This window comes from Lipophrys pholis (assembly GCF_963383615.2).
Source record: "Lipophrys pholis genome assembly, chromosome: 14".
Lineage (NCBI taxonomy): Eukaryota > Metazoa > Chordata > Actinopteri > Blenniiformes > Blenniidae > Lipophrys > Lipophrys pholis.
In genome coordinates, this window is record NC_137633.1 from 5,685,061 (window position 1) to 5,701,718 (window position 16,658).

Here is a 16,658-nt window from a genome sequence, read left to right on the forward strand (position 1 = left end):
TGGCTTTACACCCCAGTTACACCCAGTCAGCTGAGGCAGGGCCCCGCCTGTCACCATGGAAAGAACCAAACATATAATAAACAATAAGCTATAAGCCTTGTTTTCGTGGATGTAACTATTCAGTACAACCAGTACAAGGTATGTCAATGAAAGGGAAAACCTTCTACAAATTCTATAAAGGGACTCCAAGTCTGAATAAAATATTTTCAGGCTTCATATATCTTGTATCTTAGTTTCTCCAAGGGTACAAAAGATAGTACCTCCCTTAACCCTCCAAAAATCCTCAAATTTTGCTCTCACCTTTTATCGTCGAGGTCAATTTGACCCCAAGCACATTCGCCTCAAGGAAATTATTCACATAAAATTGTTGACCAAGTTTTCTTGTTGGGCAATTTGTTTATTTGTTGAATACATAAATAATGAGAGAGAGAGAGAGAGAGAGAGAGAGAGAGAGAGAGAGAGAGAGAGAGAGAGAGAGAGAGAGAGAGAGAGAGAGAGAGAGAGAGAGAGAGAGACCATCCCCACACCCCAGACCAAGAAGAGAAGGCTTCTTCTGCTTATCTTCTTGAATTTCCTTGAGTTCCTCACTCATAATCACGTCCTATTGATCTTCCATGACTGTCCTAGAAGCTGAGAAAAACTTGAATAATCATCATTTTCTGGTTAAACAAAGAAGGATTTACAGTTTTGATTTGAACAATTTAACAAAGTGAAGTCCTGAACCTCGATAGATTCATGACAAACATGACTGCAGGCTGATGTAACTCAGTTATGTCCTCATGCACTGTAACAAAAATTTAAAAGCTGTCTATCATTTGAAAAATGAAAAATGGACATTTAATTCCTCAGATTTTATTATTTTTTTCAAAAATGTACCTCTCTCGCTCACTCACACATGAACACAGATACACAAACACAGATCTTGAAATTCAACTTCATTAGTATAGATCATTCTGTTTTTGAGAGAAATCTTTTCCATTACCGTAAATAAAAATGAGACCGATCATAACTCACTCGGATTCCCTCAGCAGAGCAGAAACTGGAGCAGAAACACCGTCCTGTGTGTGTGTGTGTGTGTGTGTGTGTGTGTGTGTGTGTGTGTGTGTGTGTGTGTGTGTGTGTGTGTGTTACTGGAATCTGTCCTTTCCTTATCTGGAAATCATGTGTGTGGCAGGATGTTCATGTTGGGTGGAGTTTGAACTTGAATCAGCAATGCAGCTGTTTCTTCCTGTTTCTATGCCAATATTGAAATTCATTGTCAAACCCAGATGGAAGAAAGTAATGTTTATTTGATAGTAGAAAATACCTGCAATAATGCTTTTAGTCAAAATACTACAGTCGTGTATTAAGGATGATGTAAGTGTTGGTCGAGGGTCGGATAATAGTTCCATCTGGACCCAGTCCTCATTTACAGACGTGGCTTCAGCAGCGGCCTCTTTCTTGTGGCGCTTTCCTTTAGACATTTTGTTGTTCAGTCATGAAAAGGTGATACTGTCAGAACGATATCCTGGTGTTGTCCACTTGTCAGAGGCAAGAACGGTCTGTCTGAAGTTAACTTATAAAAGTACACTGCTCAAAAAAATAGAGAGAACACTAAAATAACACATCCTAGATCTCAATTAATGAAACATTGCAGTTGAAAGTCTTAATTCAATACATAGTAGAGTGCATTGAGAACAAGATAACATAACAATGATCAATGTAAATTCAAATTATTATCCCATGAACGTCTGGATTAGGAATCAAACTCAAAATAAAAGTAGAGAATCACATTGCAGGCTGATCCAGCGTCAGGTAAAATTCCTACAGACGAGTCAAAATGAGGCTCAGTAGTGTGTGTGGCCTCCCCACATCGCCTGGGCTTCTGATGAGGCGGCGGATGTTCTCCTTGGATCAAAGCATCAGTCAACTCCTGGACAGTCTGTGGTCAACGTGTGGTTGGTGGATGGAACCAGACATGATGTCCAGATGTGCTCAGTTAGATTCAGGTCTGGGGAGCGGGCAGGCCAGTCCAGAGCATCAATACCTTCCTCATGTTCCTGTACAGGCCTGGCTGATCTTCACTTCTAATGTTCAGAAAATGTGCTTTGATTGTTGTAAAGTTCCCCAGTCGGCAGATTTGTGGGTCCGGTGGGAAGGCAAATCTTGCAAGTTTTGTTGTGACGTCACTAAAGTCCTGCCAAACAGTATCAAGCTTCGTACATGACCAGGTGCAGTGCATAATTGAGTCCTCTTCTGTACCACATCCAACACGTGTCTTGTCGCTCAGGTTTATATCTTTGGTGTGATATAGAGTTGGTGAAGAAGGTTATAATGGATTAATCTATATCTTGCATTAGTCGTGGTCGACAAACTTCCTTGACACAACTTTAACCACAGCTCATTTCTATTTTGGTTTGTTTGTGTGTTGAGTCCTACAACAAGAAAGTCACAAATATCAAACCAATGGACCAGAGAATGATCGCGACAAAATGAAATATCTCAAATCAAAACACAATAAAACATATTCATATTGAACAAGTGACATAAATGTACATAGTCAACAGTGACACCTGCTGGACTTTAACTCACAAAACACGAATCCCTCAGATAAATGTCAGTTAACAGGAATTAGCACATGTACATTAATTTATGCTATTTGAAGACACACCTTTCTCTCATGGCCCCATTTGTCAGGACAGTAACTCCAATCCTGCTGCCAGTAGGTGGCGCACCAACACCACCAAATGTACTCAGGCAGAACTGATACCCCCACTATAACACAGTCAGTATGGTAAACGGTTAAATAAATAAAATATAATAATGATAATAATTATAATAAGTAGTAGTAGTAGTAGTAGTAGTACATCTTATGTAAATGTTGTTTACACTTGCACAGTTGCTGTTGATATTTGGGAATGCTGTGTGGTGGTGGATCATCAGTTAAATGACTGACAGAGTCAGTGGTTGCTGTTTTGTTCAGAGTTGCTTTCGTCAATCTGTCTCCTCTGGAGTCGTTGGTATAATAATGAATGATAACAGTTGCTTTGGTCCTGTGTACGTTTCCAACATGGTTATGCTTTTCACTGACAGCTGTCACATGATCAGACTGACTATAAAGAATAGTTATAATGTAAAGTGTAATTTTAACGATTAAACTATAAACACAACAAAATATATTACAAGTTTCACAAGAAATATATTTGGGTGACACTCGTAGCTCCTCCCAACTGAAATATGTCCACGTATAGCACTGCAGCCAGGAGCATGCACACAAATCACCATACAGACATGTCAATATAATGCACAAACTATTCTGCAACTATTGTAGGAGCCAGATATGGTATTATTGAAAGTTGGGTATTTGTTTGTACCTGTGTGTTTACATTTTGTGGCGCTGACGTCATATGCTAATATGCTGGGGCAATCAATGAGCAAACAGGTGTTGACCCCGGAAGGGTAGCACAGGTTTTTGACCGCTTTGGCAGAGTTTGTGAGGCAATGCTCGTGTTTTGTTTTCTGATGATTTTCATCTAATATCCTTTTGCACTGAAATTAAGACTTTTGTATCGTACCGGATCTGTGGACTCAGTTTTCTAAATAGGAAATATGGGAAAATTCAAATTCCACCCAGGTCACTGAAAACCTCATTAATTGCAGCCATTTTAGTATTTTCACAAAATCAATCAATCAATCAATCAATCACCAGCACATCATTGCTGATAGTAGTGACTTTACAGCAACCACATTATTCTTATTAATCATTTTGTAATATAGCTTCTTTGTCCATATTTTCTACCAATATGAAATTGTCTGTAACTGGTGGCCCTAAAGTAACCATATCGCTATCAGGTGCTCCTTGTGATTTACCTGTCCAGGACCCTTTGGCAGCTTTATTAGACCCCACAAAAAAATATGAATGACGCCATTGCAGAAGCTTGAATTAAGTAGCTTTATTATTATATAGTAAAATGTAAGTTCTGGTTACAAATGATTATTAATGTAATAAGACCCATCGCAAAAGACGTGACCACAAAATAAGTACTCTTGAAAATACTTCATTCTATTTTGGGGTAAAAAGCCTTGCTGAAAGCTAAAGTATTCATTACCAAGTGAGAGAAATCATCAAAGTCTAAATGATTAATGTTGTAGATCCTCAATGTGTCCACATGAAAGCAACAAACATCATCAGGCCTCAGAAAACAACTCATCGTCTCTTGAACCAAACTAATAACATAAACAACAACAAAACAGAAATATACTTTTGTTACACGACTGCTTACAAATTTCCACTGGATACTGAAAACAAAGAAAAACAATGATTAAAAATTAATAGTATCTGGTTGTACAACCTCAATATGACCACAAGAGGCCAGTAAAGATGCTGATAATACACACATATCATTATAACCCAGTCATATAAATCAACTTCAGGAAAGGCTCAAACAAAAATAACACAATTATAAGTAGAGGTTGTAAATTATATTGTTTAATCTATAATTCCACTGCATTATACCACTCAATAATCTGAAGATATCTGATTATTATGCTGGTATAGATGTTTCAATGATTGTTACCTGCCGTCAACATTACTTGTAAAAGGTGTTGATGTTTAAGATTACACTAATACATAAATCTTTGCTGCGATAAATGAGGAGCCCTTACATTACATACAGTCCACACAGATATTCAGCTCATACTCTTGTGTTACACTCGTAATTAACTACTCTTTAATCTTCTCAGAAAAACAGGAGTGAACACAACTTTGACCTGTGACACAGAATCACACTTCAGTGTTTTTTTTAACAGCCTTTTCAAACACTTTCTGAGCATCAGCAGCAATCAGGTCGAGCAAATAATTCAGAATTTTGTATGTGGTATAACCAGAGAGGCACATTGCTATTGGGATCCCAATTAAAAGGAAGACTCTGGAAACGTCCTCTGCAGCTATTAATGCTGCTACCGTTCCAAGTGGGGTCAACAGCTTCTGAATGAGGTCAGGGGTGATTTTTGTTGCTCCCAGTTGTGAAGTAATGACAGAAACCAGGTCAGAGTATGGTACACCTGAGGAGGCAGCAAGCCTCTTCAGTGAATTCACATCAAGCCTAAACCCGAAGACATATTTTGTGACAAGACATGCCACCAAGGTCAGATCAACAGCAGTAGAAAGTCCAGGGATCGGTACGGCTGCTACAGCTGAAGATAGAAGCACATAATACTTGATTTGTGCTTGGTAAGCTTCCTTCTTCTTCTTGATTATCTCCATGCTGATATTGGGCATTGCACAGAGAAATGCATTACTCTTGTGTCGAGGAAGTTCTCTCTCTAATGTCTCCTGTAACAAGTGGAAATCAAAGAGGTCGGACTTAATGCTGGACACCAGGAAGACCTGTGGAGCCTCAAAGCCTTGATCACGAAGACCTGCAGGTGTCAAAGAAACAGACAATCATATTGTTAGAAAGATTTGAAGAGAAAAAAGACTGAAACTAAAATTTAAAATGCATTTATTCTCAGTTATGTTGCTTTTTAATTGTATTTGTCAGGTAATGTCTGCCTTGAAGTTGCACCATCATCATCTCTACCACTTCATCCAACCCAGGGTTGTGCAGGGCTGAGACCTATTTACAATAGGCAATGGCAGGGTACACTCTGGACGGATTCTCTGGTGAAACATGAACACAATACTCTCTACTTAGTAATTTAAAAAGAGTACTTACCTTTAATGCAGTCTTCTCTGATGACTTCGAGAGTCTTCTTTCTGTTGAAATTGCTCTTCTGAATTCTTTTTGCCTTGGATAAATCAATGTCGATCTGCGAACGGAGAAAGTAGAACTTTTTCCCCATCCTGTTGATCTCCAGAGCGAGTTTCACGTCGTTTTCTTTGAAGCGAGAGGCTGAGATGATGATGAAGAAGTCAAACTTCTCAAATCCAACCAGCTCCAAGTACTTATCAGCTGGGAACTTGGTTGTGCCAACACCAGGGAGATCCCATAATATGACATTGGGGAGGCTGGGATGAGGATACGCTTTAACCTCTTTGGTGGTTTCAACAACTCCAGTTGGGGCGGCTCCTTCATCGCCGTCTTCAATGCCTCTGAAAGCATTAATAAAGCTGGATTTTCCAGAGCCACATTCTCCAGTGATGGCAATGTTTAGTGGAGTGTTCTCCTTCTTATCTAAATACACTTTGACCAGTTCAACTCCTTCAGCAGGACTTTTCTTTATTGCTTCTTGAATTTCCTTGAGTTCGTCACCCGTAATCACGTCGTATTGTTAATCCATGGCTGTCCCAGAAGCTGAGAAACATAGAAATAACCATCATTTTCTGGTTAAACAAAGAAGGATATACAGTTTTGATTTGAACAATTTAACAAAGTGAAGTCCTGAACCTCGATAGATTCATGACAAACTCAATTATGTCTTCATGCAGTGTAACTGCAAATGTATATCATTTGAAAAATTTTAAATGGACATTTAATTCTTCAGATTTTAATATTTAAAAATAATCTACCTCTCTCTCTCACTCACACATAAACACAGATACACAAACACAGATCTTTAACAGTTCAACTGAAATGTAACTAGAGCAACTCATAAACAAAATTACAAGCATTTCCCATGATCCTTTGTGCCCCCCCCCTCTCCCCGCAACAGTATTCATTCAAAAGTGAGAGAAATCATCAAAATCTGAATGATTACTGTTGTAGATCCTCAATGTGCCCACGTGAACGCAATAAATCTCCATCAAGCCTCATAAAACAACTCAACGTCTCTTCAACCAAACTAATAACATAAACGACAACAAAACAAAAAATATACTTTTGTTACACGACTGCTTGCAAATTTCAACAGGAAACTAAGAACAAAGAAAAACAATGATTGAAAAATGAATAATATCTTGTTGTACAACCTCAATATGACCACAAGAGGTCAGTGAAGACTTTGATAATATACATCTGATTGTTATGCTGGTATAGATGTTTAAATGATTGTCACCCACTGTCAACATTACTTGTAAAAGGTGTTGATGTTTAAGATTACACTAATACATAAATCTTTGCTGCGATAAATGAGGAGCCCTTACATTACATACAGTCCACACAGATATTCAGCTCATACTCTTGTGTTACACTCGTAATTAACTCCTATTTAATCTGCTCAGAAAAACAGGAGTGAACACGACTTTGACCTGTGACACAGAATCACACTTCAGTGTTTTTTTTAACAGCCTTTTCAAACACTTTCTGAGCATCAGCAGCAATCAGGTCGAGCAAATAATTCAGAATTTTGTAAGTGGTATAACCAGAGAGGCACATTGCTATTGGGATCCCAATAAAAAGGAGGAGTCTGGAAACTTCCTCTGCAGCCATTAATACTGCTACCATTGCAAGTGGGGTCAACAGCTTCTGAATGAGGTCAGGGGTGATTTTTGTTGCTCCCAGTTGTGAAGTAATGACAGAAACCAGGTCAGAGTATGGTACACCTGAGGAGGCAGCAAGCCTCTTCAGTGAATTCACATCAAGCCTAAACCCGAAGACATATTTTGTGACAAGACATGCCACCAAGGTCAGATCAACAGCAGTAGAAAGTCCAGGGATCGGTACGGCTGCTACAGCTGAAGATAGAAGCACATAATATTTGATTTGTGCTTGGTATAAGCATCTTTCTTCTTCTTGATTATCTCCATGCTGATATTGGGCATTGCATAGAGAAAAGCATTACTCTTGTGTCGAGGAAGTTCTCTCTCTAATGTCTCCTGTAACAAGTGGAAATCAAAGAGGTCGGACTTAATGCTGGACACCAGGAAGACCTGTGGAGCCTCAAAGCCTTGATCACGAAGACCTGCAGGTGTCAAAGAAACAGACAATCATATTGTTGGAAAGATTTGAAGAGAAAAAAGACTGAAACTAAAATTTAAAATGCATTTATTCTCAGTTATGTTGCTTTTTAATTGTATTTGTCAGGTAATGTCTGCCTTGAAGTTGCACCATCATCATCTCTACCACTTCATCCAACCCAGGGTTGTGCAGGGCTGAGACCTATTTACAATAGGCAATGGCAGGGTACACTCTGGACGGATTCTCTGGTGAAACATGAACACAATACTCTCTACTTAGTAATTTAAAAAGAGTACTTACCTTTAATGCAGTCTTCTCTGATGACTCCGAGAGTCTTCTTTCTGTTGAAATTGCTCTTCTGACTTCTTTTTGCCTTGGATAAATCAATGTCGATCTGCGAACGGAGAAAGTAGAACTTTTTCCCCATCCTGTTGATCTCCAGAGCGAGTTTCACGTCGTTTTCTTTGAAGCGAGAGGCTGAGATGATGATGAAGAAGTCAAACTTCTCAAATCCAACCAGCTCCAAGTACTCAGCAGCTGGGAAGTTGGTTGTGCCAACACCAGGGAGATCCCATAATGTGACATTGGGGAGGCTGGGATGAGGATACGCTTTAACCTCTTTGGTGGTTTCAACAACTCCAGTTGGGGCGGCTCCTTCATCGCCGTCTTCAATGCCTCTGAAAGCATTAATAAAGCTGGATTTTCCAGAGCCAGATTCTCCAGTGATGGCAATGTTTAGTGGAGTGTTCTCCTTCTTATCTAAATACACTTTGACCAGTTCAACTCCTTCAGCAGGACTTTTCTTTATTGCTTCTTGAATTTCCTTGAGTTCGTCACCCGTAATCACGTCGTATTGATTATCCATGGCTGTCCTAGAAGCTGAGAAACATAGAAATAACCATCATTTTCTGGTTAAACAAAGAAGGATATACAGTTTTGATTTGAACAATTTAACAAAGTGTAGTCCTGAACCTCGATAGATTCATGACAAACTCAATTATGTCTTCATGCAGTGTAACTGCAAATGTATATCATTTGAAAATTTTTAAATGGACATTTAATTCTTCAGATTTTAATATTTAAAAATAATCTACCTCTCTCTCTCACTCACACATAAACACAGATACACAAACACAGATCTTTAAATTCAACTTCATTAGCATAGTTTATTCTGTTTTTTTGAGAGAAATCTGTTCAATAAATTCAAAATGAGACAGATTAGAACTCACTTGGATTTCCTCCACAGAGCAGAAGCTGGAGCAGAAACACCGTCCTGACAGGGAAGAAAGGGATCTTATCAGCTAGACACTGAGGAGCCTTCTAGTTTCACGTTGAGAAATTGGCTTTATACCACAGTAATGCCCAGTCACCTGAGGCAGGCCCCGCCTGTCACCATGGAACCAAGAACCAAACATTTAATAAACAAATAAATTAAATAATTGTATAATAAAATTGTATGATAAGAATAATAATAGCAGTTGCAGAATATTTAACTCACAAAGATTTAATATAGAATCGCAAGACAGTCACAAAATGTCTGAGCTGAGGATTGTAGTCTAGGTAAGTAAGAAGAGTGACGCACACACACACACACACACACACACACACACACATGGAACTACCCGGAGTCGAACAATGGTTCATTCTAACGTCTTCATGCTTGATCCGAAACTCATGCAACTTCCTCTTTGTGTGTTTATGACTTGGAGCAACGTGGTCTACAAGCATTACGAGGACATGGTGGTGGAGAGCTGTGGATGCTGGTAGCACCAAGAATCAGGATATAGGACACTGATCATAAACGTGGTGATACTTTTCACGTGTTTAGGATGTTCGATATATCCTCATATTATTTGATCGAACCACAATTTGGGGGAAAATTCCATATTTGTTCATTCTACTTGTATCAACTGACAGCTCATTAGGGGGAAAAAAGGGTAAGAATGAATTTGATTTATTAGGAATAATGTCAAAAGGAAGAAAATATAGAAGGAATTGTGAAAAATGTCAAATTGTATTGGAAAATGAAAAGTTTAATTAGTCAAATATGATAATTAAATACACTGAAAATGTTCCCATTACCATTGTGCCTTTGTTCGGTGTGTGTGTGTGTGTGTGTGTGTGTGTGTGTGTGTGTGTGTGTGTGTGTGCGCGCAGGCGGGCTGCTGGAGTCTGCCCCTTCCTTATATGGTGTGTGACAGGATGTTCATGTTGGGTCTCACACATGAACACAGATACACAAACACAGATCTTGAAATTCAACTTCATTAGTATAGTTCATTCTGTTTTTGAGAGAAATCTTTTCCATTACCGTAAATAAAAATGAGACCGATCATAACTCACTCGGATTCCCTCAACAGAGCAGAAACTGGAGCAGAAACACCGTCCTGTGTGTGTGTGTGTGTCTGTGTGTCTGTGTGTGTGTGTGTGTGTGTGTGTGTGCGTGCGTGCGTGCGTGCGTGTTTATGTTTCTGGAATCTGTCCTTTCCTTATCTGGAAATCATGTGTGTGGCAGGATGTTCATGTTGGGTGGAGTTTGAACTTGAATCAGCAATGCAGCTGTTTCTTCCTGTTTCTATGCCAATATTGAAATTCATTGTCAAACCCAGATGGAAGAAAGTAATGTTTATTTGATATTAGAAAATACCTGCAATAATGCTTTTAGTCAAAATACTACAGTCGTGTATTAAGGATGATGTAAGTGTTGGTCGAGGGTCGGATAATAATTCCGTCTGGACCCAGTCCTCATTTACAGACGTGGCTTCAGCAGCGGCCTCTTTCTTGTGGCGCTTTCCTTTAGACATTTTGTTGTTCAGTCATGAAAAGGTGATACTGTCAGAACGATATCCTGGTGTTGTCCACTTGTCAGAGGCAAGAACGGTCTGTCTGAAGTTAACTTATAAAAGTATGATTCTTTAAAAAGGGTCATTCCAGTCAGGAGTTCTGCACAAACACGTCCTCACACACTGCTGCTCCAACTTCTCCAACTTCGATTGTTTTCATTTCTCATTCAAATATGGTGAAGAGACAAAAATGTGCACTGTGGGAGGTCCGGTGCTGGCTCAGCCACGCCCTGGTTGTACAATCCTTCCCAAACCGTGCTGGTATGCCATGCAATGAGAGCGTGCTGCTGCTTCCTCTGCATCTCTTTCAACATTTTTATCATCACTTTTGGTTTCTTTCTTCCCGGTTGACACTCAGTCGTGAGCGACTAAAACCAACAAAAACAGAATACCTGATTTGGCTGCAAGTCACCACGACAGCCACCAACATATTCTACTTTCCAGAGATTAAAAAAAAAAAATAAAAAAATCAATTGGAAAACTGATCCCAGCTTGTAGTGATGGTGTAATACTGCTGATTCCCGTTGCCCACATCCAGCAGCATGCTGACAGTGTTTCACCCTTGTAATGTGTCAGAGGAGTGTTGTGTCATCGTGTTTGTTGAGCAACGTCCTTCAAGTATCAATAGCAGAAATTCAAGCACAAACTCTGTTTCCTGAAATCAAACCCTGGATTTCTGGGATGTTTCAGATCGTCTGGGCCGAGCTGGGTGAATGACACTGAGACGTCCTGTAACATTTATAGAGCAGAAGATAACTTCATGGTCGGCCAACACGGTGTTTGAGTATTGTTGTGGATCAAATCCTAAGTGACTATGTCCAGCTTTTCTTATGAGTCGCCACTTTGAGCATCAGGAAGCAACGATTAGAAGAGTTTGACCTTTTCACCGAGAAACAACTGAGAGGTAACTCAACACAAAATCAAGCACCATCAGGGCAAAACAAAACATGGATTTAGGGGGACGAGCGCCATGCAGGAAAGGCGGGTTTCAAACAGGACAGACATTCCAAAGTGTTTTGAGAAATCAAATACTTAATTTTAAAAATTTCAGGAAACGAGACAAAGCTAAAACAACTGTAATAATTACACAATTAATACAATTAATAAATGAATGTACAGATATCATGTAATCAAAAAAACAACAACTCATCACTGCATACTGAAATTCCTCATGGAGTGACGCAAGGTTCATTGTTATTTCTATCTTTGCTCACATTAAGTACGTTCCAAAGACACTCTTCTGTCAGCTGTATGATATTAATGAAACTCGAGTTTATGCATTTTGACCTTAAGACCGAACTTTTTTAATCCGTATGCGGAACGTCCAAAAAAGCATGACAGATTGGACTCTTTCCATATTATTATTCTTTATCATTTTCTCAATTTAAAGTCCAAAATAGGACTTGAACCAATCTACCTAATGTAAAAAGATTAAAATGAACTCTATGTCAGAGGTGATAATCCTGCATTATCCCAATATGAGCCATCGCAGTATCATCACGTCGCTCTAGGTTATTAAGTTTAAGAAGCTACTACTAACTGTAGTACCCCCATGCTCCTGTACAGGGAGTCTCCTGGCTGGCCTTCACTTCTAATGTGACTACAGGCGTTGCTGACGGTGACTTTCAGTCGGACGGACAGAAGCAATGAACTAAATCGGAGTGCAACCCGGTGTGACTTTAAGCGTAACGCAAAGGCGCACAAGGAGGAAACCGAGCGGAAAAGGTGACCATGCCCCTCAAGTGCTGATATAAATATTTATTTAAGGGCTGAAGCCTCGAGCTGCTTAGCAATTCCCTGACAGGTGCATTATAAATGTAGAGCTGTCAGTGGAAATAATCGGACTATGGCTCACCACCAACCCAACAGTAGAGACTACGTATCCTTTGGCATCCTTTGGAGGGCAGCGCGGGCATTTGGTTTTCATTGATCGGCACATTCTTATCTGTAGTAGGAGGGGGAAAAAATAGACACCGCTCGTACAAACTGTCAATGAAGGGGACTGCGGCAATGGGGGGAGTATTCAAACGACAGCACGGTTCAGTGCACGAATTTAACACAGAAACTCTGCTCATGATGAAACCACAAGCAAAGACTGTTGGTTAATTCTCCTGCTTAAAGACTTTCGATACTCGTCCCAGGATTGAATTGTGCACTCAGCACCTGCTGCGGCTTTTTATTGATTCTTTGCCCAGTCACATTGACGCAGGAGTCATCACACTGATGGCCCAGCACGCAGCACGATGACGACTCGCACCGGGTTAAACATCGGAACGGAGTTTGAAACTGGATACAACTGAGACATGACTATTATTAGCGGAAAACGACTCCTGGCTGCAGCGTGGGAATGGACTACAACGTCGGAAGCACTATTGAAATTACGTATCACTGCGTCGTCTCTAAGGCGGTTGAGTGGCTACGAAAGTAGTAGAATTCCTCGTCTGTTTGAGTGAAAACAAAAGAGTTTGGTGGCGTCTCGCTTTGTCCAATAGAACCAGTATGGTGGCTGACGATTACTGACTTGATTGCAGTGTCCCTTTAAAGTGTTGAGCCCAGTTGCACGTTTCTGCAGACCATGCACGCGTTCAATGCTTACATCTAAAGGCTGCTGAGTTCCATTCATATCCATTTGATTCTACTAACTTCTTACAGACAAAGCACTCATAAAGAAAGACATGCCACAAGGTTAAAAAGATATTATTAAAGGTTTTCATCTTGGAAACTAGTGGCTCATATGAAGGTTAAAGTATGCAAACCTCCATAACGGTTTGTACCTATCAGTGCATTGCAGACGAATGTGCTCGACAGTAACAGATTGCAATTCTGAAATTAGTAATGCAAGGACAATTACTGCCATTTAGTTTGGCTTGTTTAAATCACTTCTGCATGCATGAAAAAGCTCCAAAGCCGGATGTCTCTCACTGCCGAGCTAATGAGCCCTGAGTGTTGAAGCTGCACGGTCGAAATAGTGTCCAAAACACCAGCTGTCAATCATGTCATATGTTATTACCTAATTAAAACAGACCAGAAATAAGGACACTAATATCTAAAATGGCTTCCATCTTCCACACACACATAAAAATCCAACTAGTACTTTGAATATCTAATTTGGCTTGTGTCTAATGTGCGAATATGCCAGGGGGCAGATCTTACGACCCGTATTACAATCGGCCACCAGGGAGAGCGATGCTTTGACTTAACTTAAGAGGAGGCGTTCAGTGATATTTATATAGTTCATGGTGTGATATAATTAATGTAGTTCATGGTGTTAAACTGGTCCATCATGAAACTTCACGAGAGTCTGAAGCTTCAGATTTCTTCAAAACATGCGGAATCGTCAACATCGACGACAGAAATGGTGTAAATGTGATAAATATTTCACAACAGGCCTCCTTTTGAATCACGTTTGTGGTTTATTTGGCAGCTAATACAGTTTCTCTGAACGTGTGGGGTTGTGAGTCTCGATGTGTCCTGGTTTTCATTTTCAATCAGCCGTACTTGGTGGTTCACTTCAAGCTTTGCTTGAGATCCAAGTGTCTCCGCTTCTGGTAAAGCTTGGAGAACTTATTAAAGATGTTCGTGATGGGCAGCGCAACAATCAGCAGCCCGCAGACGATGCACAGAGTTCCAATCAGCTTCCCCGCCAACGTAACGGGAAACGTGTCCCCGTAGCCCACTGTGGTCATGCTGATGGTGGCCCACCACCAGCCGATGGGGATAGTCTGCAGCTCCGACTCTTGGGATTCCTTCTCCGCACAGTAAATGAGGGCGGAAAACACGGAGATGCCCACGGACAGGAAGAGCACGAGGAGCCCCACTTCCCGGGTGCTGTGTCGCAGCGTGGCGCCGAGGGAGCGCAGGCCTGCCGAGTGACGGGCCAACTTGAAGATCCGGAACACTCGCATCAGCCTCAGGATCTGCACCACCTTGCCCACGTTCTCCAGCTGAGTGCTGTCGTCCTCCATCAGTGCGTCGCAGGTCATCGTGACAAAGAAGGGCACGATCGACAGCAAGTCGATGATATTGAGAGGGCTGCACATGAACCGTCGGGCCGAGGGTGCCACGAGCAGGCGTACAACAAATTCCACGGAGAAGAACACGATGCACAAGTACTCGAAGAAAGTCAGCGCCGGATTTTCAATCTCCTTTTCATCAAGATCCACTCGATGGAAATCTGGCATGCTGTGCACGCACATGGCCACGATGGAGGCGATGACCACGCTCAGGGAGGCGACGGCCAGCGCCTTGGCGAAAGTGGAGAAGCCAGGATTCTCCAGGCGAAGCCAAACGCTCCTGCGCACGTTGCCGCACCAGGAGCCTTCGAACATTTCCTCGCCGTCCTCCGAAGAAGACAGCTCCTCAACAGACGAGCCCGAGCTGTGAAGCTGCACTTCGTCGCTCCTCTGGTCCCAGCACTTGTCCTCAGCCAGCTGCATCAATTCATGGAACTTGCCGCTGCAGCAGCAGTCCAGGTGACCCTTCTTGATGCCCCAGTACTCGATCTCCTGGCAGAACGAAACCACGCACAACCCCTCGACCAGGTGGATTTTCCCCGTGAGGTAGAAGTTAAGGACGTAGCGGAAGAAGCGTGGGTTGCGGTCGAAGTAGTACTCCATCTCGGACGGGCTGAAGTCGTCGCAGAGCTCCATGGCGGCTTCTCTGGAGCCGCAGCAGAGGAGGCGGCCGAGGCGGGTCTGCGGGAATCGTTGCAGAACGGCGTGACCCAGCTGTTGCTTGAAACCTCCGACGTTAACGTTAATGAAGCAGTCGCGGGGTGGATGCAGTATCTGACCGTACACCATGATGAGGCCGTCGCGGGCTGCACTCTGACACCCGGTGAAAATCACAGAGGCGGTGCTGCCTGTGTACACAAACACAGTGACATTAGCACCCGTCACTGCTATCAAGTCTCAGGTTGCATGTGGGTTTCTGTGACACCTTGTAGGCTAATGAAAAGGTGGAAGTGTCAACATTACTTCCTGGTGATCACTTTAAATTAGGTTGTGGAGTTGCAGTGTCTGCACAAGGTGTGACTTACACGTTTGCTTACACGTTTGCTTACATTTGTGCAGCAAATTGCTAGTGAGCAGTACACACTTCATATATTTGCATACAATTATCAACACTATTAACATCAGCCACATGCATGATGAAGTGAATCCGCCTATTTTTTTTTCCAAATAATTCAAGAGTATCACATCAAATATCTACTTAAACTAAATCAGAGTTTTTTTATTTTTTTTATTTTGTTAAAATATGGTGGCCTCCTTTTCACTTGTACACCTGCCCCACAAAATGTCATTTTACCTGATTTTGCACTGTTGTCACGCATTTTTAAGAAAATGTGGACTTTAACGATCAAAATCTGATGCCACTTATGTTTCTAAATCTAAAACAAGCAGCTCTGGCTTACTTTGGTTTATGTTACGCACTGTAATATTGCGTTTCAAACTGTCCCCAGCTCCGAGCAAAGGTCAGATTTTAAACAATTCTGCATCAAATTAAACTGCTGCACATTCAAACGAAATAGTTCCAAACGAGAAATAGTACGACGTATACAAATAAAGTAATATTTTAATAAATAAAACATGACAGAAAGAAGCACCTGTCCAAAAATATTTTGCAAACGAAACAACGACCCAGTAAAGTAAAATGCGCCCCGTTTGCACATGTCGTTGACCCAGATGCGTGCAGCGGCTTACCTGGCCACGCGCTCACGGTGCTGCGTCCGATCGCCTGCTGCTTGACTTCAGCTGGTCAGAAGCGCGCGCACACACAGCCTTGCAGCGCGCGCGCGCACGGCACGTGGCCGGGGCTCTTCGTCCGTGCGTCCGTCAGGTGCGCAGGTTCATGCAAGCTGTGCAGCGTTTATCAGCGTAAATATTTTATCATTTTCTTCGGTTGAGTGCACACATCACTCTTTCCGGGGCCGATTGTGGGTTTTAATTGGTTTTCTTTAGAAAAGTGAGCCGCAGCAGCTCAATATATAAAAGCAGGT

At 41.5% G+C, this 16,658-nt stretch overlaps 2 protein-coding genes across 2 annotated transcripts; both read right to left on the bottom strand.

The window, feature by feature from the left end:
- Positions 1 to 3,917: 3,917 nt before the first annotated feature.
- Positions 3,918 to 9,132, bottom strand: LOC308119370 (interferon-gamma-inducible GTPase 10-like). Its single transcript, XM_080479327.1, has 4 exons — positions 9,047 to 9,132; positions 8,118 to 8,696; positions 5,697 to 7,821; positions 3,918 to 5,400 (listed from the first exon to the last, which is right to left on the bottom strand). The coding sequence occupies exons 2-3, from the start codon at positions 8,680 to 8,682 to the stop codon at positions 7,589 to 7,591; spliced, it is 798 nt and encodes a 265-aa protein (XP_080335453.1). The 5' UTR covers positions 8,683 to 8,696; positions 9,047 to 9,132; the 3' UTR covers positions 3,918 to 5,400; positions 5,697 to 7,588.
- A 4,925-nt stretch (positions 9,133 to 14,057) lies between these two features.
- Positions 14,058 to 16,405, bottom strand: LOC308120361 (delayed-rectifier potassium channel regulatory subunit KCNS3-like). Its single transcript, XM_080480938.1, has 2 exons — positions 16,363 to 16,405; positions 14,058 to 15,521 (listed from the first exon to the last, which is right to left on the bottom strand). Exon 2 carries the CDS (start codon positions 15,460 to 15,462, stop codon positions 14,167 to 14,169), a length of 1,296 nt encoding a protein of 431 aa, XP_080337064.1. The 5' UTR covers positions 15,463 to 15,521; positions 16,363 to 16,405; the 3' UTR covers positions 14,058 to 14,166.
- Between the last annotated feature and the right edge of the window lie 253 nt (positions 16,406 to 16,658).